This window comes from Odocoileus virginianus, unplaced genomic scaffold (assembly GCF_023699985.2).
Source record: "Odocoileus virginianus isolate 20LAN1187 ecotype Illinois unplaced genomic scaffold, Ovbor_1.2 Unplaced_Contig_4, whole genome shotgun sequence".
NCBI classification, from domain to species: Eukaryota; Metazoa; Chordata; class Mammalia; order Artiodactyla; family Cervidae; genus Odocoileus; species Odocoileus virginianus.
This window is the reverse complement of record NW_027224321.1, coordinates 2,231,127-2,254,371: the sequence shown is the minus strand read 5'-3', so window position 1 is coordinate 2,254,371 and position 23,245 is coordinate 2,231,127. Positions and strand designations below refer to the sequence as shown.

The following is a 23,245-nucleotide window of genomic DNA, read 5'->3' as shown; positions in this document are numbered from 1 at the left end:
AAGAAGGTCTTGCTTGTTCAAGGGAGGAAGGAAACAAGGGGCCAGGGCAGCGCTCCTCTGCCCTGAGCGCTTGTCTGTATCTGAAAGGATCCAGTGTCTGATTTTTACGAGGCATAATTTAGAAGAAAAAATGAAAGAAAGGATGGAGAAGGGGGGGAGGGGAGCCTTAAACCCAAACACAGGATTCACAGTAAGGAACAATCGAGAGAACTCTGCTCGGCCACGGCAAACGGCACACACAGGAGTTATTATTAGGATTTCCTATTGTTCATCATAATAAATAGCCAAAGGCCTGAAATTTATGAACAAAGACGGTGCATAGACCGGCCAAGCGCCCCCACGTTCAGGGTGCCCCCCAGGAGCCCTCTGTCAATTGCTTCCTTCCGCCTTTTCTCTCCTTTCAATGGTTCCCCTCCCCCGCACTTCCCCCCACCCCCCCTACAAATCACCAGCAAATTTCCCACAAGTTAAAAAAAAAAATTTTGAAGATACACATGATTGTTATTCCACATCAATTTGCACCAAAGCAAATAGTGGTTAACTGTGAATTTCTGATTAAATTCATAAGGATTTTAATCACTTTTGATCCTTATGTATTATACATCATTTTTAGCAGGTAGAGATGATTTGGATAAAGAATGAAAGCTCAATCTTTTCTTCCCCAAGTGAGCCTTGATTGCCCTGTCATTTTGGAAACTCTTACGAGGACTCATTTATTTAATCTGGGAAGCTGGTAGGTGGCTCCCTCTGCTGGCGATGTTGCTACATTAAAAAAAAAGTCCACACGCAGTGAAGCAACTAGACTCCAATAAAAATTAGTTTTTTAAAAAATAATAATATTGTAAAAGTTCACATAGATGTGAACTTGAAGGCAGTTGCTACAGTAAATCTCAAGAGAGATGAAAGACAGTGTTTAGTCCAAGGTGTCACACACTTAATGTCATGGGAATTTCGGTCTCTTTAGTGGGCAAAGGACCTCCCTCTGGGCGTCAGCCTGGAGAATATGAGAATTCAGGAGAAGTGTGTCCCGGGCCTTCACCTTAGTTGGCTGTGTGTCCCTGAGCAAGTAAGTTAACCTCTCCGAGCCTCCACCCCCTGAGCTGGCTAAAGAGTTGCAGAGAGACCACCCTCTGAGTTCACGAAGCCCCCCTCAAGTCCTCTGCCAGGACCCCCTCAATCTGTCTGGCTGTCACCAGCAATGACCTCTGCTCCCTTGTACCCCTGTGCTGAGGGACAATAAGAGGGGTGAACAAGCCCGTTTGAGAGCCACAGGGGGACGAGCTGGCAGGCTTTGAGGGAGTGCTGACCTCAGGGAATAAATGTGGGTTCAGCAGACGCCCCCCACCCCGGTAAGGGGGGTCACCGTGAAGGGGCCCCAGAACCCTCCCCTGGGCCCTCTTCTTGCTCACCCCGAGCACAGGCTGTGGTCCACACAAGTGTGGTCCCTGACTAGTCTCGTTCCTGTAGAAGATGAAGGCCTTTGGTGGCACAGTCTTTGTCATCGACAAATCGCACATTTATTCTGTCCGCCTCTGCATTAGAAAAGTCTGTCGTCTGTCAGAGGAATTCACTGCACTGGAGACTGAGTCACAGTCTGGGGAAATCCCCGGATGCCTGATGAATACAAGCAGAAGGGACCCCAAGTCCCCAAAAGTCTGCAAGACTGGCTGGGCTGCCTGAGCCAGCCCAGGCACAGACAGAGTTGCCGGGCAGGGGGGTGCAGGATGCAGACCCTTCTGGCCCTGCGGGGACCCCGGCTCCAGTGCCCTGGCCGGAGGAGGGCCGGGCGGGCAGAGAACCAGCCCGCAAGCATCTTCCGGCCCGAGTCCTGTACCTGCCCCCCGGGCAGCAGGGTTCCTGCTGCCTGCTGCTTCCAGGGGCCAGCGCCGGCCTGCTCTCCTCTGCTTCCCTCCCTGCCCCCGGCCACTGACTTCTGTCCTTGCCCAAGTCCCCAGGCCACCAGGGCTCAGGGCGGCCGTGAGCATTGGACAGTCCCGCTCTGAAGGTGACCACCGAACGCATTCACTGCATCCACAGACGAGAGGCTCCGCATGCATCACCTGGCCACCCAAGGACCCCAGCATCCTAACTACCACTCGGCCCAGCCTCCGTCCAAAGGCTCCCCGCGCCCAAGGCCCTGAGACCTAGAGAAGCATGTCCAGCTGCAGAGAAACGGCCCCCTGCCACGGCCACAGCCCAGAGCACTCCCGGCGGCAGCCCAGGGAGTTCAAGGGGGTTCCAGGAACACCCCTTGGGAAAAGCTCTCACCCGCAGTGACTAACTCCACCCTCGATGCCTCCACCTCTGCGTCAAGGCCCTTTCGGGGGTACACTGTGGAGGCTGGCCCAGTCCTAAGGAGCGATGGCTCCTGGTGCAGAGCTTCGGGGTGCAGGGACCCCGCGGGCCGCTGCAGCAGACAGCAGAGGCCCCGGGGACACAAAGCGTAGGTCTGGAAGCACTTAGCGGTCCTGGGGAGAAGGAAGGCGGCGTTCTCCTGTTCTGCATGTGCTCAGGCCTGTCCGACTTGGCGACCCCATGGAAGGCAGCCCGCCGGGCTCCTCTGTCCACGGGATTCTCCAGGCAAGAATACTGGAGTGGGTAGCCATTTCCTCCTCCAAGGGATCTTCCTGACCCAGGGATCGAACCCGTGTCTCTTGCATCTCCTGCACTGGCAGGCAGATTCTTTAGGAAGCTCTAAGCCAGAGAGGGCGCACCGTTGGTCCCCGGCAGCTCTGGGACTCAGACACAGGCCTCTTCTCCGCACCTGGATGCAGGTCTGGCGTCAGCACCGGCTTCCTGTTCTGCCCTCCGAGCTTCTACTACCTCTGTGTCCGCCCTCCTCAACCCCCGTGCTCCAGACCACGTCCTGAAGACTGCGCGCAGGGCCCTCCGGACACAGAGCCAACAGTGCTGGGCTCCGGAGCCCCCCGGCACCCCAGTTCTTCCCCCAACGACGTCCTCGACGCCCAGCCCCCCAGGCACCGGGCGGATGCTGGGTCTGCACCCTCCCCTGCCCTCCCCTCCAGGAGGACGGCCGTTCCCTCCACGGTCCTCGGCTGCCCCGTCAGTCTGTTGTCGGTGTACAAGACGAAGGCACCTCAGCGTGAGGCAGGACGAGACGCTGCTGCATTTTCTACTCCATTAGCCTCGTGGCTGCAGCGCGTGGGAGCCCTTCCCGCATCCTAGTCGGGCCTCCACGAGGGCTGGGTTGGGCCTGGCGGCTGCCGTGGTTTAATAAAACTGACTGCAGAAAAGCACACGGGGACTGCTGCATGCACGTCAGACACGAATTTGAAATCGCCCGCAACAGCAGGTGGGGCAGGCCTGGCAGGTCCCGCTGTAGGGGCATCGGCCGCAAAGGCTGCCAGGGGTCAGTGGGGATGTTGGCCAGCATGACGCATGCACATGCAGGGTCTCATGTGTAATGGACGTGGCTCTGAACAGGAACAGGGATGGCCCGGGTGTGGGGAGCTGCTGGCCAAACAGACTCACCTTTCATTTCCATCCCCTCCTAAGGGAACTCACCTTCCACGAAGATGTCACTCTGGAGCCAGCCCAGGATCAACATTTGTTATCCAAACAGGCTGGTTAAGTTCGTTCATCCCTGCCATTGACAGGACACAGCAATATCATCTCCTGCTTCAGAACAGGCAGGACCACACCGCTGTCACCATGGCAACCATTTTGCCAGGGATGGGCTCAGACCTTGCAAGTGCATCTCTGCCTCCCCCCTCTCCCCAGAGTGGCAGTCTCCAACCCCACCAGGGTCCTGGATCAGACCTCCTTCCAGTCTTTGGGCAGCTTCATGTTACCCCACACGTGCCATAGTTGCCTCCAAAACCTTGCACTATTCTCCATCAAGCTTCTTAAAAGACCAATCTATTCTCAGCCATCCCCACTCACTCTTCAACCCACTACTGTCCACTTGATGCTCTCCAGCTCCATGGAAACCACTCTCACATAGTTTTTTGAAACCCATTTTGCCAGTGAGCTCCCATTTATAAAAGTCTGTCCTTTCTTAGCCTCTATTGCCTTGCCTTCTCCTGGTCTCCTCAGACCGCACCAACACTTTCTTCTTTCTCTCCTCCATGCACTTCTAAACACTCCATTAAATACAGTGATGCTCACTGAGATGCCATCTCAAGCCCATGGACCTTTTTCCCTGCCCTCCTTGGGCATAGCTCATAACTTAAAGAAGTCACCACTTAGCCAACCGAGGCTGCACTCCATCCCCAGTCTGTAGCTGTTCCCTGAGGGTCGGATGCAGACACCTGGCATCAGCCAGAATCATCCAGGGGACGCCTCCACCACAGTGATGCCAACACAGCCAGGGCCTGCCCAGCTGTCCTCCTCCATCTCCACCTTCATCACCCTGCTCCCCCCTGGTTTTCCAAAGGGTTATTTTTCTAGTATAACCGTGGCTCATATGCAGATGACACTACTCTAATGGCAGAGAGTGAAGAGGAACTCAAGAGCCTTTTGATAAGGGTCCAAGAGGAGAGTGAAAAGGCTGGCTTAAAACTCAGCATTTAAAAACTTAAGATCATGGCATCCAGTCCCATTACTTCATGGCAAATAGAAGAGAAAAAGTGGAAACAGTGACAGATTTTATCTTCTTGGTCTCCAAAATCAGTGACTGCAGCCATGAAATTAAAAAGACACTTGCTTCTTGGAAGGAAAGCTATGACAAACCTAGATAGCATGTTAAAAAGCAGAGACATTCACTTTGCCAATCAAAGTCTGTGTAGTCAAAGCTATGATTTTTCTAGTGGTCATGTACAGATGTGAGAGTTGGACCATAAAGAAGCCTGAGCACTAAAGAATTGATGCTTTCAAATTGGAGTACTAGAGAAGACTCTTGAGAGCCCTTTGGACAGCAAGGAGATCAAACAAGTCAATCCTAAAGGAAATCAACCCTGAATATTCATTGGAAGGACTGATGCTGAAGCTCCAATACTTTGGCCACCTGATGCGAAGAGCTAACTCATTGGAAAAGACCCTGATGCTGGGAAAGATTGAAGGCAGGAGGAGAAAGGGATGACAGAGGATGAGATGGTTGGATGGCATCACCGACTCAATGGACATGAACTTGAGCAAGCTCAGGGAGATGCCAAAGCACATCTCAGTCCTCAGCACACACAGGGCAGCCCAGTGTGTGCAGTCCATAGGGTCTCCAAGAGTCAGACATGACCTAGGGACTGAACAACAACAATTGCCTGTTAGTATGGAGTTCTTTCCTCGAGCTTTTCATTTTTGCACTCAGCCTGGCCCCCATGGGGAGTTCGGTAGCACAGTCAAGACGCAACAGACGTCTCTCCCATCCCAGGCAGCCCAGAGGCATGGATCTGAGCAACGGCAGGTTTCTGCAAAGGCCTAGGCTCAGGATTGGGGTGCTGCCCCTTCGACAGGAGGTTTCCGTCCTGATGCCCATTTCTGGGGTTTTAGGAAGCCTCATTCCCGGTCACCCCTCTCCTGGGCTCTGCCCTCTTTTAAGCTCCACTGTTGTCCCCAGCCCCCACCCATGCTTCCTGAATGGAGTCCTGCAAAGCCATTGTTCCCTCCTGATGGAGCCTTGTAGGCTCTGGACTCCTGTGAGTGCAGGAGGAAATGGTCGGAAGCTGCCCGGTGTTCTGGCTTCAGGCCCAGACTGTGGGATTTATTTTGCCGTAAAAATCCCATCTTGTTCTCTCTGTGAGTTACATTACAGAAAGTCTCTTCTCAACTGAATCTAACAACACAGAAAAAGGATTATACAGCATGACCGAGTGGGATTTAGCCCAGGCTTAACATCCAAAAATCAATTAATGTAATACACTATATTATTAAAATAAAGGATAGGAACCACACCATCATCTCAACAGATGCAGAAAAAAAGCACTTGACAAAAGCCAACACCCCTTCATGATTAAAAAAAAAGAAAGAGAAGGAAACTTCCTCAGCCTGATAAAGAGCAACTACAAAAAATCCAGAGCTAACATCATCCTTAACGGTAAAAGACCGGATGTTTTTCCATTAAGATCGCCTCTTTTCAGTTCAGTCGCTCAGTCACGTCCGACTCTCTGTGACTCCGTGGACCGCAGCACGCCGGCTTTTATCCAGCATTACACTGGGGGTTCTTACCAGGGCAATCGGGCTTCCCTGGTTGCTCAGCGGTAAAGAATCTGCCTGCAATGCAGGAGATGCAGGAGATGTGGGTTCAGTCCCTGGGTCAGGAAGATCCCCTGGAGGAGGAAATGGCAACCCGCTCCAGTATTCTTGCCTGGGAAGTCCCATGGGCGGAGGAGCCTGGGGTCGCAAAGAGTCAGGCACGACTGAAGCAACTGAACAGGAACAGGCCCCAGGGCAGTCAGGGAAAAGAGCTAAATAAAAAGCATAGTATTGAAAAGGAAGAAATAAAACTATATTTGCAGATGACATGATCTTGTATATAGAAAACCCAAAGGAATTCACTAAAAGCAGTTTTAAAAACTAATGAAAACATTCAGTGAGATAACAGGGTAGGATACAAGACCAATATATAAAGTAACTTCCTTCTATGCACTTACTGTGAAAAAATTAGTATTAAGAAGACAATTCCATTTATAACAACATTCAAAAAATAGGAACAGACTTAACAAAAGAAGTGGAAGACTTCTACTCTGAAGACTACAAATCAAAGTTGTGAAAAAATAATGAAGACTTAGATAAGTAGGAGGATACATCATGTTCGTGGATTGAAAAACTTAATATAGCGTGAATCCCCAAATTGATCTACAGATTCAGCACAGTCCCTGTCAGGATTCCAGCTGGCTTATTTGCAAGAAATTGACAAGCTGATCTTGAAATCCATATGGAAATTCAAGGGATCCAGAACAGCCAAAACAGTTTTGGAAAAGAACAGAATTGGAGGACTCTTCCCAGTTTGAAAACTTACCACAAACCTGCAACAATCAGGACAGTGTGATGCTGGCCTCAGGAAAGACCTCTCGGTCAATGGAATAGAACTGAGTCCAGAAATAAACCCTCACATTTATGGTCAATTGATTTTTTTACAGAGGTGCCCAGACAATTCAATGGAGAAAGAATAGTCTTTTCAGCCAATGCTGTTAGGACCATTGGATTGCCACCTGCAAAAGAATGAGGTTGGACCCCTACCTCACACAGTTAACCAGTAATGCCTCATAGACCTAAAAGAAAGAGCTATGCCTATAAAACCCTTAGAAGAAAATAGAGACATGAATCTTGGTGACCTTGCATTAAGCAGTGTCTTGGACATGACATCAAAAGCACAAGCAACAAAAGAAAACTTAAATGGAACCTCATCAAAGCTAAAAAATTTTTGTTGTAAAAGAAATCATCAAGAAAGTAAAAAGACAACTCAGAATGTTGGCAAACCATTTATCTGACAAAGAATTTGTATCTAGAACATATAAATGACCCTTGCAACTCAACATTACAAAGACAAATAACCCCAATTTTTAAAAGGGCAAAAGATCTGAATATACATTTTTCCAAACAAAGTATACAAATGGCTAATATCATTAGCCCCCAGTGAGATACAAGTCAAAATCACAATGCAATACCACTTTACACCCATGAGGATGGCTAAATGAAAGGAAAAAAATTAAGGAAAACAAACAGTCACGAGTGTTGGCAAGAGTCTGAAGAAACTTAAATCTTTTGCTCTCTGCTAGGATTGTAAAATGGTGCAAATACTTTGAAAAAGAGTCTGGCATTTCTTTAAAAGGTTAAATGTAAGAGTAACCATATGACCTAACAATTCAAAATGAAAACATTAGCGCATACAAAATCCTATACACAAATGTTGATCGTGGCACAATTCAGGAGAGTCAAAAAGTAGAAATAACCCAAATGTCCATCAACTGATGAGTGGATAAAGTGTGGCATAACCATACAGTGGATGTCATTCAGCAATTGAAATACTAAAGAATACCACGACACAGGGGAACCTCAAAAATGGCATGCTAAGTGAAAGAAACCACACACACACACACACACACACACACACGCACGCACACACACACACGTTTGAATGATTCTATTTATGAAATATCCAGAATATGCAAATCTGTAGAGAGAGAAAGTAGAGTAGTGATTGCCTAGGATTAGAGAAGGAATTTGGGGGAAAGTGGGCAGTGACTACTAATGGGTGAGATCTTTTGGGAGCAAATACGAAAATGTTCTAAAATTAATTGTGGTGATGGTTACACAACTCTGTGAATATACTAAAAACCACTCAGACATTTTCTTTTTTTACTATTTTAATTTAATCGGAAGCATGTGTTTTAAATAGGTGGATTATACGGCATATGAATTATATCAATAAAGCTGATCTATACCTTATCAAACCAGTCAATGCTAAATGAAATCAACCCTGAATATTCATTAGAAGGACTGATGTTGAAGTTGAAGTTCCAATACTTTGACCACCTGATGCAAAGAGCTGACTCACTGGAAAAGACCCTGATGCTGGGAAAGATTGAGAGCAGGAGGAGAAGGGGGCAACAGAGGACGAGATGGTTGGATGGCATCACTGACTCAGTGGACATGCAGTTTGAGCAAGCTCCGGGAGATGGTGAAGGACAGGGAAGCCTGGCATGCTGCGGTCCATGGTGTCTCAAGGAGAAGGACACGACTGAGTGACTGAAAAACAAGATACCACAATAATGATATAAATATAATAACATATAATGTAATAGTAATAGATCTTTTAAGTCTCCTTTGAGGCTCTCAATTGCTGTAGGCCCTACACAGGAAGGGAATTGGAGGGGTCAGCGGAGAGCAAGACCCCTGGCACATCCCCCCGAGAGACAGGGCCCCCCAGAGTAGGGTGGGGAGCAAGGTTCTGGAGTCACCACCTCCGTGCTGGCAGCCGGAGTCCTGCTCATGAACTCTGAGTAGATCTCCAGACCACCTGATGCGTCAGGCCAGCATCTCCCCGGTGAGAGTGAGAACAAGTCCCTCTAATGGGGTTCCTGTGAGGATCAGGTGAGAGAGTCCACGCCAGGCCCTGAGCAGGGCCCTGGAGCCCCGCAGTCGGTGCCCCCAGTGCTATGCATGCAGGCTGGGCATAAGTGATGAGCCAGGCAGACGGGCACGGAAGTACAGCTGCCCTGTCCTAGGGTCAAGGCAAGCCCCAACCCAGGGTGCCCCTGGGAGCCGACGTTCCTGCAGCTTCCCTCTGGGCTTTGCTCCTAAGGGCCCCTCGGCGGGGGTAGTGCTCCTTCTCAGCCTCTCATGGTCTTCTCCCTGTGCCCCGTGAAACTGGGCCCTTCCACAGGTCAGATGGGGGAAGGAAAGGAGGCACTCAGCCCTGGGGTCCCTGCTTGGCCAACAGCCCTGCGCCTCTCCTCCCCCCGCTGGCACCCACCCCACGGGCTGCATGCCAACCCCCACCCTCCGGCCCTCTGCCCAGCAGGCTGGCCATCCCCCATGGCCTTGTCCCCAAGGCCCTGCAAGCCATACACAGCTCTGGCACCCCCACGCCCCCTCGGCCTCCAGTGCCTTCCTCTGTTCACTTTTGTTCCCCAGGACGGAATTTATCACACGCTCCCTCCCTTCCCTAGGCGTCCCCAGCCCCATCCTGCAGACGGGCGTGCAAGGGCTGTCTCTCAGCCCGAGGGTGCAGGACTCACAGGGCAAACATCAGGTGGCCTCACCTCTGTAGAGGAGCTCACAGGTGCCGGGGCGTTTCCAGGAAACCCCAGCCTAGGTGAGATCTTTAACTCTGTGTCTAAGTCGCCCCTGAGCCAAAGGGGAGCGGAAGAGGCTCAGATTATGCTCGGGCATCTCCGTGGAGGCTCCCCACCACCCTCACCGCTTCCTCTCCTCTTGCTGCCCTGGTGAAGGCCCGTGTGTTGCCATGGCAACGTGGCCACATCTGCTCACCACCACCCCAGGCCGGAAGTCCTCCTCCCTCCAGTGCCTCACACCTTGCTCCTGACCCTCAGTGAGTGCAGAGGCTATACTGAAATAAGACAGCTTCAGACTACATCCAGACTGCTTCAGAGAGAAGTGGTATCACACCCCGTGTCACAGGGTGTTTTCAGACCTGAGATCCAGGACCTCGGATCCTCATTGTCACGGCCATCAACAAAGGAAGTCTTGAGTTCACCTGCAAAACAGCTCGGAGGAACGCACCAGAACCCATTGTCAACCCCAGGCAGCTTCCTTCCGCTTGGAAATCCGCCCCGTTTCCCATGCTTAGGGCTAAGATGCTAGAACGTTCGGTCAGGTGCTTCCCTCCTTCCCCCTGTCCAAATCTGAACACCGGATTTGAGGAAAGGAAGGGCCAGCAATTCAGACCACGCCAACCGGGAACCACGTCCCGAGACCTGGCCCAAGGACACACTCTAGGAAGGTATGTCCAGCAGCCCTGAAGTCACATTAGTAAGGGCATCCCACAGTGCATCCGAGGATGGATTTTCTTTAGCTCTTAATTCTTTTTTCTACATGTGGGCTCATTTCTTTTCCTCTCTGTTTCTCCCAGATGGAACCTAAGCGTCTGAAAAAGCAGCTTCCCAAAATGCTGAAACTCCTGAAACCAGACGACAGGATTCTGATTGTGGGGACCACAAAGCGACCTTTTGATGCGGAACTTCAATCTTTCTGCAAAGTTTACCAAAAAATTATTTTGGTTCCCAGACCAGACTACGCTTCCAGATATGGCGAGTACCCCCTCACCCCTGCCCGTGTGCAGCCAGCCAGGCTGGGCCATCCGCGCTGGCCGTGCTGCAGTGAGGGGGCGGGAGGGTAGCCTCCGTCCCCCAGGAGTATCAGAAGCGGGCGCGAGGCCCAGTGTGCCGGGGTCAGCTGGACTCTGAGCTGCAAATGCGAATACCAGGTCAGAGGAGCAAAGCGAACACCTCTGTCCTGTTGTTAACGTGATCGCTCTTCCCTGGACGGAAAGAAACTGGACGGGGGTTACTGTTTTGAGCCTGGAAGGACACAGAAGCCTTGAGGGTGTGAATTTTTCTTCCGACAGGTCGATTCGGGTCCCTCATTTTGTCCCTGTGGTGGTGCTGCCTTTCTCATCTGGCAGCATTTCTTTTCACAAGGTTGATTTTTTTTTCCCACAAGTCTTAAAATATTAGTTCAGGAGAACATTGATTGACTTAAATGCTAAATACAAGAGCTTACTTTTTTCCATTTCTTTATTCTTGAACAGACAGATTCAAAATCCGTGTTTTTGGAAACCTATTATTAACAGGGAACCATACCAACAAGGGACCCTAGGAGACAGGGCAGTAAAATGGGGAAGACCTGTGAGATTTGGGCTCTGGGCAGACCTGGGTCTGATCCCAGCGTGGCCCCTGGATCACTGGTGACCTTGACAAGTGGGCTCACCTTCTGAGTCTCCCCGCTCTCTCACCTGTAACGTAGGAGAACTGTGGAGTTTGCAGGGCGGTGGTGACCCTTATGTGAGATGGCTGGAATGCCCAGCACCATCCCAGCCCCCCAAGAGCACGGGTGGTGGTGGAGGAGAAGGGGGGATAAGGTGCTGATGGTGGTCGTGGGGGGGGAGGATTTCCACGGCTGGGTGGTAGGTGGCTCGGGAGCCGGCAGTGGTGATGACGGGGTCTCCACGTACCCTGCCGTGTGACAGACCTCCCCAGGGGCTGGAAACAACAACGTGTGCCTCTGGTGGTTCTGAGGAGCCACTGGGTTCAGCAAGGGATTCCCTGCCCCCGAGGCGTTTCATGACAGCGACTGGAGCTTCAGTCCTCTGAAGCCTGGATAGGCCTGGACATCTGACCGTTCCCTCTGTGACTGGATCAGCTGGAAGCTCAGCTGGGGCTGGGGGACCAGCTCTCCATTCCCCATGGCCTTCTGCACAGCACCCGGGTCCCTGAAAGCGCATCCTGAGAGCACACGTTTCAAGAGATTCAGGAGGAAGCTGAAAGGATTCTTGTGACCCAGCCTCAGAAGTCACACAGGGCCATCTTCACCACACTCTGCTGGTCAAGAGAAAGTCCCAGGGGCAGCCCAAGGTCAAGGACAGTGGATGACAGAGCCTGTGGAGGCCAAAGGGCAGCTCCTTGAGGGCTCATCTTGGCCAGTCATGGTGGTGGTGATAGATCTGGTTTAAAGATGGTGATGATGGTGATGGTGTCAGAAACCATGGTGATGGTGACTTCAGTCTGAGGTTGGTGGTCATGACTGCAGCCTGGGGGTGAGGGAGATGCTGGCGGTCACAGTGGTGCTGGCAAAAGAGGAGATGGAGGTAGCAATGGTACGGCAGCAATGGTTAGCACTGATGACAGTAATAAAATCTACTAGGTCAGACTTGGTTTCTGTTAATCCTTCACAATAGCATCACCAAACCGCCCCTTGGGATCTAGTCTGTCTCTTGTCCACATTCATAACATCTAAAAACTGTGCAAACAGGTGCCCACAATAGCATCACCAAAACAGGATATATGGTCCTTTCTGGTTGTTCTTCAGCTCCTGGCTAATGTGATTTGCTGAAAGAACAGCCCTTTATTCCCCATGCATGAGAATCTCTCAGTTTGCAACATGCACTCATTTCTGTCTCCATAAGCTGTGGTCCTGACTTCATAAATCAGCGTTATGCACAGAGCCCTGGAAGACTTTGGATGCAGCTGCTTCTCCATCACCTTGGGGCGTCTCTGTCTTCTGGGGCCTGCAAGCCCTCCACTGGATCCTCTGCGGCCAACCAGCATCAACGGGAGAAAAAGATCATGTAAATGATCTCTCAGGGGGTTTTAGGCACCAGACCCAGATGGGGCCCACAGCACTTCCACCCACGTTGGCCAGAATGACTTGCGTGATCTCAGATTCGAGGGGACAGGGCTGTGTAGTTTAGCCCAGGAGATGAGTGGGCACCAGCATTCTCTGCCCACCATGAGTCACTACAGAGGACTCCTTGCTTCCAGCTTCATCGGAGCTTCCTCAGCTCGTTAGCATCTCTCTCTCTCTCTCTGTCTCTCTCTTTCTCTCTCTCTCTGCATTGTATATGTATTTTAAGCTATCTTAATGGAATAGAGTAGTGTGTTATTAATTTTCAGGAGCTAGAACGTTATTCTTGACTTTGGATTCAGTAGTTTCCACTGTTTGACAAAACCAGAGGCCCTTTAAAAATGGAGCTATTGATGTCTAATGAGGACAATTGTGTTCTTTTGATGAAGCACCAGGCCTCTCTGGGGACTCAGATCACATGACAGAGTCCAGCCTGAACCCCCTCCCACAGCCACGTGGGAGAGGAGGAGAAAGCGTCCCTTCACCTGTGAGCAGATGATAAACCCACTGCGGCAGCTGTCTCGGGCTCGGGGCTCTGTCCGCTCAGCCACGTGCATCTCACATATCTCTTTGCTGGTGGGTGATTTGTGGAGGCCGCCATTCTTGCCAACATCATAAACGCTGCCTGTTTCCTCCAGTGACCTTGAAGTTACCATAGCCACACTGACTGGGACATCTGTCTTAAAGAAAGACTATTCCTGTCTTTGCAGTGATCAAAAATGGTCTCTCACAGCCCGTAAAGCCTGGCCTGCAAATTCATAACTTGGGCCCTTGCTTGTCCATCTGTTTGCAGGCAGCAGAGCGCTGAAGGTGTGTGCACCAATCACCATCCAACTTCTCAGATTGCTCCAGGCGGGGAGGGGACGGGTGGCGGGGCCGAGAAGCTCAGGGTAGATCAGCCGGAGGGAGCATGGTCCTTAAGTTTCACCGAATATAATTCAATGTCTACCTCCTTTCCCCAAGCAAGCTGTTTCCTTCGAAATGTCTCTGCAAAGAAAACCCACCCCCTGGTTGATGAACGCCGTGTCTAGTCCCCAGAAATCCCTTTGGGCTTCCGTCTCTCCACGTTCCTAATGCTCTACCTCCTGCCTCTCTTCCCTGGGGTCTGTTCCACTAATAACCCAATTCATCACCGGCTCCCCACCCTGGACCCAGTGTCTGCTCGGAGGAGTCCAGCTCGTGTCTTTCGATTTTTCTGGAATTCTAGACTGCAGAGGCCAGAAGCTCATCCAAATCGTATTATTCACCCCCGTGTGCTTGTGCAAGACCCCAAATGAAACTGAACTTGAAGACGTGGTGTCCTCTCAGGCAGCAGTCAGGGTGGAACCAGTTTGGAATGGCAAAAGCAGAGCTGTTGCCGTTCAGTCGCTCAGCCGTGTCCGACCCCTTTCGGCCCCAGGGACTGCAGCACACCAGGCCTCCCTGTCCATCACCAACTCCTGGAGCTTGCTCACACTCATGTCCATTGAGTCGCTGATGCCATCCAACCATCTCACCCTCTGTCGTCCCCTTCTCCTCCTGCCCTCGATCTTTCCCAGCATCAGCGTCTTTTCCAATGAGTCAGTTCTTCGCAGGGGACCCAAAGACCAGATTCCTTTCAGTCTGCAGAAGGGGCAGGGGATGTAGATCAGCCTGAAGAACTGAGAAGCCCTCTGCATGCATGAGAAGAAAATGAAATACAGCACCGGGTGCAGAGAGCCCCTTGTCTGCCCTCCGCCCTTGATACTGAAGCTGTCCTGGTCCCAGTCTGGGGGGTTTTCTGGCTCCTCAGCTTTAGGGGCTTTCACCTGTGCCATAAGACGTGTTCCCTTCTCAGCTTCCAAGTCACCACTCAGACCTGTTTGCACAGTTTTTAGATGTTATGAATGTGGACAAGAGACAGACTAGATCCCAAGTGGCAGTGTGGTCTGGTGGTGGTTGTTGCTGTGTATTTTTACCACGGGTTATGTTTTCTGATCTGTGACAGTTGTATTTAGGTAAGGGTAATTGTTAGCTGCTCCAGGGTCTTTACACAAATATGCTTAGCAATACTCTGTAGTTTATTTCGTGTTAGCTTTTATATCAGTCATTGCTGTTTTAGTGAGCGTTAGCAAACTTTGGTACAAAATGCAATGTTGCTGCTCTTCAGGCGCTCAGTCATGTCAGACTCTGCGACCCCGTGGACTGTAGCCCGCCAGGCCCCTCTGTCCATGGGATTCTCCAGGCAGGAGTCCTGGAGTGGACTGCCATCTCCTTCTCCAGGTGGTCTTCCCCACCCAGGGATTGAACCCATGTCTCCTGCATTGGCAGGTGGGTTCTGGGAAGCCCCACAAGATGGAATGACTAATAGTAATTACAGAAACAGCAGTAATAAAGCTATAAAAAACAAAATGCCCACGGTATATCAGAACGGTTTCTTCCAATTGCTTTCTATACTTTCTTGTCCTTATTTCTCACAGAAGCCTAAGGATTAAATCTTTCTACTCCTATTTTTACAGGTAACCTTAAGATGACTTCAGGTTTAAATAAACCCCCCAAGGAAGTGGCAGCATAGATGCAGGGGGTAGATGTTGCTTTAGTCAGATTAGAGGCCCCTATAGCCCTCGCAGTCTTCACTGTGGCCCTCAAGCCTCGAAGGCTAACCTCCCACAGCTGGAAGACACCACAGGCCCCGTGGTAACATACCCCCCTTCCCAGCAGCTCAGCTCACCTTGGAGCCAAGGATCCCCCACCAAGGAGGACAGAGAAATAACTTGGGGCCCCAAAACCAGACTCTCTTGTGTCAGTCCTAGTTATGTCCCAAGTCATTCTATTCCTTGACAGTCATTGGACCGTTTCATTTCACCTGGTATTTTGGGGTCAATGTGTTTGGATGATTCCACACACCTGACAGTACTCAGATCATGCAGGAATCTTCATTTATAAAAGACTGTCTGTGACCTTACTCAAAGAAGGTCGAAACTCTTTAGAGACATCTAGCCCAACCTTTGCCGTGCCAGGGCTGGCTCTGAGATGGACAGCCTTGTCCCTGCCCAGTCCCTTCCTCACTGTCTGGACACATAACAGTTCAGTTCAGTCACTCAGTCATGTCAACTCTTTGTGACCCATGGACTACAGCACGCCAGGCTTCCCTGTCCATCACCAACTCCCAGAGCTTGCTCAAACCCATGTCCGTTGAGTCGGTGATGCCATCCAGCCATCTCATTCTCTGTCGTCCCCTTCTCCCCACCGCCTTCAATCTTTCCCAGCATCAGGTTCTTTTCCAAGGAGTCAGTTCTTCACATCAGGTGGCCAAAGTATTGGAGTTTCAGCTTCAACATCAGTCCTTCCAGTGAACACCCAGGACTGATCTCCTTTAGGATGGACTGGTTGGATCTCCTTGCAGTCCAAGGGATTCTCAAGAGTCTTCTCCAACACCACAGTTCAAAAGCATAAATTCTTCAGCACTCAGCTTTCTTTATAGCCCAACTCTCACAGCCATACATGACTACCAGAAAACACATCACAGCAGGTCTCAATTTATTTCCATAGAACCTCTCTTACAGAATGGACATGGTATTTGAAGTGTTATGTCTCAAATGTTGTGTGGGAGACCATCCTGTCTCTAAGGTTAAGAAGTACCAGGGATTATTTCTTAATTTGTCTTCACGGCATCCCCATGTGTCGTAAGTAAAATGTCATAAGTAAAATCTCCCCATGTCATAAGTGAAATCTCCCCATTACCCAAGGTCCCACCAACCCAGCAGCCACAAGGCACCATCCAGTAGATCTGTTCATCTGTGCATGTTTGCCATTGTTGGGGGCAGAGAGTATATGTCTGTTCACAGGACGTGTTCTGCAGTGTCGTACGCCTAACAAAACCAAGCCCTGGAAGGCTAATGGAAATTGGACTGTGTTGCAGTTCCACACATACAAATCACATACAGAATGACTTTTGTAACTCAAACAAGTCAAACTCCTACTTAACCAAACACCGTAAATTTCCAGTTTTGGAAGATTTTGAACATCCTCGAAGGCTCCACCCTAAATCTCTACTGACCTTTTTGAAAGATTTATAATTGGAGTGTAATTGCTTTACAAGGTTGTGTTACTTTCTGCTGTACGGAGTGACTGCTAAATATATACATATATCCCCTCGCTCTTGGACCTCCCTCCCCTCCACCCCACCCCACCCCTCTACGTCATCACAGAGCCCCGAGCAGAGTTCAGAGTTCATGGTGTTGTACAACTGCTTCCTGCTTGCGATCTGTTGTATTGATACACATGATGGTATATCATGTGTATTAGTCACTGGAAGGAGATGTATATAGTCACTGGAAGGAGAGGTATACTGTCCCTTTTTAAATTTTTTCTTGTCAATTCACAAGGGACTCAGGGATCTGTAGAACTCAGGGCCATCGATGTGCATGCCTTGCGGGTGAAAAATCCCTCAAGGCAGAGTGTTTGGTTCTTTGGCCCCACGCTCACACGAATTGGAGCAGACCCCTGTGCTCTCCTTTCCCGGTGAGAGGCAGGTTTGTCCCGGGGACTGGGTTAACCTGTTTTCTCTCTGCTGACTCGCATTCTCTGTCTCTGCCATCGTCTTGGACACAACAGTTCTGTGGAAGGAGACCATTCAGCGACACGGCGGTGTCATCACAGACACCTTGAGTGTCAGTTGCCTGGCGAAAATCACTGACGGCTTCACGCAGGGACACATTGTCCAAGTGGCGAAGGAGGTGCTCACGGAGAGGAGAATCCGCCAGCAGCCCTACAAGCCGCTCACCGCCCTCGAGTTCATCGCCTCTCTCACCAGCATGAATCCCGTCTACCAGGAGGAAGAAGACAGCTTTAAGGTAAATGCAGCACCTGTCTCATCAACAAAGGCTTGTCACATGCAACACCTCCTCCCTCCTCCATTCATGCATTTGGACTCTGCCATATCCAGTGAAATTTGGAAATGCGAAATTTGGGGTCCACAGTATCTTCTGGCCTTAGCAATAAAGTATGTGTCTTCTAAATCTTAGGAAAATTGTGATCCGTTACCTTATAAGTGAAAGTGAAAGTCGCTCAGTTGTGTCCGACTCTTTGTGACCCCATGGACTATACAGTCCATGGAATTCTCCAGGCCAGAATACTGGAGTGGGTAGCCTTTCCCTTCTCCAGGGGATCTTCCTAACCCAGGGATTGAACCCAGGTCTCCCCGCATTGCAGGCGGATTCTTTACCAGCTGAGCCACAAGGGAACCTTATAAGAGAACAGTCAAATTGCAGAATTGAGTAGCAGCTTCAAAACTATTGGATTTGCACACACACACACACACCCTGTTTGCATTGGTTTTTACTTTCACAATTCCCATAATGGAACAGGTTTTGCCTGGAGAAAACCATTCCCTAAACAGTGTACTTCTGGCTAATGCTGGTTTGCCTCATATGTGCCCGGGTTCACTTGTGATAGGAAATCATGAGAAAATTCAGCTGAATTTAGTTTTCTAATTTTTGAACACATTCTGAGATGTTCACAGAATTGTTCTCTTCCAGATCCCTCTGCTATAGGGGGAAAAGAACTAGCCAAGAGCGATGTGCCTTCTCCAAGCACTGTCAGAATTAGCACCCTCATCCCCCAAGGCCCAGGCCAGCAGGCACCCCTCCAAAGCCTTTTCATAACAATGAGTACCGTCGTGTTCTCTTTCTGGACCTGAAGGTAGTTTTCTTGGCCAGCTAGGAATAGAAAGAAGGAAAACTGTATCCATGAAATTATATCTACCACCATCTTGGCCATTCAGTCACCAGAAAGAGAGTTGGAATTTTCGTTCAAGCCTCTCATCTCTCATAGCCTGCCTGGGATTAGGAAAATTCCCTCTACAATGTGTCACGTTCCCACCAACTCTAGGAACTGTTCCCCTTCTGCTTTGCCACTGATGGGTCAATGAAGATGGAAAATATTCACCACACTGATTTCAAAAATAACAGTCGACACAAGAGTTGACAGACTTTTTCCTTAAAGGGCCAGATAGTAAACGTTTTAGGCTTCAAAAACTACACGGTCTCTGTCACAACTATTTAACTCCTCATCCTGCCTCAAAAATGTCCAGACACAGTAAATAAATGAATGGGTGTGGCCGGGTGCCAATGAAACTTTATTTGCAAAAATGGACAACAGACCAGCTTTGGCCCATCAGCCATAGTTTCCTGATCCTTGCTCTGGAAAAGTCAGAATAAATATTTCCAACTCCAAGTTGAAGTTTTTGCTAAGCATCTGAATTATACTCATTAACTATTTAAACCTTGTAATGTTGATTGCAAATATTAATCCTCTTCAAGTGATATATTCTTGTTAGAAATTCCCAGGTTATTTCTCCTTTGTAAAATGATAATGTTCCTCCATATTTTGAGGAACTAGGTTTAGGTGTTTTCTCTTAGTTGGGTTTTTTACTGTCCGAAATAATCTCTAGAAGCTTTCTACCTGTTACAGGTACTTGAGATCCAGTGACTAGAATCCATCATGTTAATCAAAAGAAGGAAATGCTGCCATTTTATAACCTGGGGTGAGAATGCATATGTTTCTTGCATATGCTTACCATACTCGTTTTTGTTGGGGTTTTTTTTAACTTCAAACTTTTTATTTTGTATTGGGGTATAGCCGATTAACAATGTTGTGACAGTTTCAGGTGGACAGCAAAGAGACTCAGCCACACAAATACATGTATCCATTCTCCCCCAAGCTCCCTTCCCATCCAGGCTGCCACATAACACTGAACATAGTTCCATCATGTTCGTTTTTCAAAGGAACTAAATCATTTTACCACCATCATCACTAACCCACCCCCCCATCCATTTCCTCTTCCTGTCTTTTCTCCAGGATTCGCACAACACCTGGCCCCACCTAGATGTTCAGTTAATTAGTCTAGCGGCACATGGATTGAGTAGATGGCTAGAAGGAATGACACTGTCGCTCTTCCGATAATGAGATTCCGTGGCTGTAGATGCTGGTAACCAGCTCTATCACTGTTACCCTGAGAAGTTTCACCAAACTCTGCCGCTGACAGTATGTCAGACTGAGGTCTTTCCTGTAGGTTCTCCAGACACATGTACCTGCTCCATGGACGTGATGGAGAACATACTGAATGATAAGAATGTGATAGTCGTAAGAGTGTTAGTTAACACTGTTGTGACTATTAGCCAGGCACCCTATGAATTCAGACCTCACCATTGCTCTGTTTTGCAGATGAAGAAACTGGGTTATAGTCAGTTTCAAAGAGGTCTATACCCGAGTCCCTGGAACCTGGGCATTTGTCAGATTACATGGCAAAGGGGAATTCAGGTTTCAGATGGAGTAAGTTTGCTAATCAGCTGATCTGAAGACAGATCATCCCGAATTGTCCTCGTGAGTCCAGTGTAATCATAAAAATTAGAAGAGGGCATCAGAAGAGAAACAGAAAGAAGGCCCCCTGAGGAGTCACTGGACCTCCAGGTAGCCCAACACTGCTGCCCAAAGGTGGAGATGAGGCCACCAGCCAGGAGAGCAGGTGGCCTCTGGAAGCTACAAGAGACAAAGGGACGGATTCTCCCCTGGAGCTCCAGAAAGGAATACAGCTTGCAGACACCTTGATTTTAGCCCCATGAGACCCATTTTGGACTTCTGACCTACAAAACTGTAAGATATTAAGTGCTTTGTTTTAAGCCACTAAGTGTGTAGTAATGTGCTACAGTAGCCAAAATAAAACAGAACCAGGAAAAAAAAAAAAACCACAAGAGGCAAAATGGCTTGTTCCAGGTGACACAGCTTAAAAGGAGCAGAGTTGAAGTTGAAACCTTACTCCGAAGCCAGTACTATTAACACAGTCCATCCTGTGTCACAGTAAATCAGGAGTCTGTCACCTTAAGTGCTTGGCCACCTCACCTTGTGTTGAAAGGTAAGCCAAAGCTAAAAGAAGAATGACAAAATCCCCAAGTGCTAGAAACAAAGATAAATCCCAAACGCAGGGACAGCCAGATGCCTGGCATGCAGCATAGAGAGAAATAGGAATAGAAATCAAAATGGGTTAGGAGTCGTGGAAGATACAATGACAAATCTGATGTCTCTATGACTAGATCTTTGACATCCCAATATCACCAAGGAGCATCCTATAAGACTTCTAAACATCCTATAAGACTTGGTTCTAAATGTGGGTTTAGGGAACCACATGGAAGCAACTTCAGTACTGCTCAGGAGCAGAGACATAATGAGAGAAAGAGAGAGAGGCCAAGACAAATCTGAAAATCAAAATTCCACAACATTTCAGAAAATCTAGTGCTGAGTACAGTCTTCAAACAAATATGATCAAAAGACAATAGTTTAAACAAAAATCTAATTACGTTAGATTTTAATCCATTATGTTAGGTTATATTAATATAATTCTATTAGATTAATATAATGAAACCATAACTTCCATTAGAGAAACATACAAAGTTTTGAAACAGAGACAGGCAGAAATGGAGTAAAAACAGATAATTATTAAAAAAACACAGAAAGCTTAGAAATGAAAAATATAGTCACTAACATAAAAAGTCAAAAAACAAGAGAGATGTGAACTCTAGACTAGAGATGGTCAAAGAACAGATTAGTGGAATGGAGGGTGGTCCTAGGGATCTCCCTCAGAAGGCAGCACAGAAAAATAAACAGATAAAACCTATAAATGACAAGCGAGAGCCTTTGAAAACATTGGCACCCAACTAATAGTTTTGGAAGAAGAGAGGAAATACCAGAAGAATGATTATGTGAAGAAATGCTTGCTAAGAACTTTCTTAAGTTAAAGACATGCATTCTTCGATTAAAAACAAATTCCACATGCCCAGCCAAATAAGTAAAACAGATCTACATCTACATGCATTATTGTCAAACTGAGAACAAGATGACAGGCCAGTCTTATGATACCAGATTACGTGCAGAGAAGCAATGGGGAAATCAGATGTCTCCTTGGCAACGACTAACGCCAGAAGAGAGTGAAAGCCTATCTTCAAAGTGCTGAGGAAAAATAACCGGCTGCCTAAAATCTATATCCAGCAAAACTAGCATCCAGGGGATTCCCAGGAAGCATAGGGGTAAAGAATTTTCCTGGCAATGCAGGAGACTCAAGAGACACAGATTCAATCCCTGGGTCGGGAAGATCTGCTAGAGGAGGAAATGGCAGCCCACTCCAGTATTCTTGTCTGGAGAATCCCATGGACAGAGAAGCCTGATGAGCTACAGTCCATGAGGTCACAAAGAGACGTGACTGAGCGCACAGCACACATACATACAAACTAGCATCCAAGAGATGGGAGAAAATACAGACATTTTAAGAGAAAAGCAAAGACTGAGATAGTGTCCTACTCACACCCCTTCAGAGCACGGCTTGGAAATATCAGATAAATTTGAAAAGGCTCATGACCTACTTACAACCCCAGGAATTCTTTTTCTGGGTATATGCCCCAGAGAAGCTTTCTAATATAAGCTTTCTCATATATATTAAACTTGTGAATTTCAACAGCGTTCATAATGACAAACAATTGAAAATCACTGTCCATCAATAGGAGAATTGATAAATAATGTTTACTATAGTCATTTAAGGGCTTCCCGATGGCTCATTGGGTAAAGAATCCACCTGCAGTGCAGGAGACATAGGTTCAATCCCTGGTTCGGAAAGATCCCCTGGAGGAGGAAATGGCTTTCTCCTTGGAAGAAAAGCTATATTAGCCTAGACAGCATATTAAAAAGCAGAGACATTACTTTGCTGACAAAGGTCTGTCTAGTAAAAGCTATGGTTTTTCCAGCAGTCATGTATGATTTGAGAGTTGTACCGTAAAGAAAGCTGAAGAATTGATGCTTTTGAACTGTGGTGTTGGAGAAGACTCTTGAGAGTCCCTTGGACTGCAAGGAGATCCAACCAGTCCATCCTAAAGGAGATCAGTCCTGAACATTCATTGGAAGGACTGATGCTGAAGCTGAAACTCCAATACTTTGGCCACCTGATGGGAAGAGCTGACTCATTGGAAAAGACCCTGATGCTGGGAAAGATTGAGGGCGGGAGGAGAAGGGGACGACAGAGGATGAGATGGTTGGATGGCATCACTGACTCAATGGACATGAGTTTGAGCAAGTTCCAGGAGTTGGTGATGGACATGGACTTTGGGCGTGCTGTAGTCCATGGGGTCACAAAGAGTGGGACACAACTGAGCAACTAAGCATAAGACAAATGATAGTCATTTAGTGAAATATGACTACAGAGTTTGTAAGCCAGAGTGTTTGTCAGATTTCAGACAAAAGTGAAGGTTGAGAAAAACGTCATCACAGAGCCAGTTGTGATTATTGGGTGCTTTTTGGATATTTTGGCTCCAGTGTTTCTGTCATGTTTTCAACAGTCTCCCTCAGACTGTTTGAAGCCCTCCCAAGGTTCATAGTTGGTCATCAGTCCAGCTGATGGTCTTGTCTGAACCACAGGGAGCTACTCACATTACCAAGAAAACCTTGGTAACTTGGAATTAGAGCAAGACCCCCAGGAAGTCAA

At 48.4% G+C, this 23,245-nt stretch overlaps 1 protein-coding gene across 2 annotated transcripts in view; it reads left to right on the top strand.

Moving 5' to 3' along the window:
- The window catches only part of IQCA1 (IQ motif containing with AAA domain 1), a 175,091-nt gene that overhangs the window by 151,064 nt on the left and 782 nt on the right, over window positions 1-23,245 (top strand). For both annotated transcript variants that reach the window (XM_020905508.2, XM_020905507.2), the window contains exons 17-18: window positions 10,490-10,667; window positions 17,335-17,573. In XM_020905508.2, the coding sequence (XP_020761167.2) occupies window positions 10,490-10,667; window positions 17,335-17,573 (417 nt within the window). The remainder of the gene's footprint in view (window positions 1-10,489; window positions 10,668-17,334; window positions 17,574-23,245) is intronic.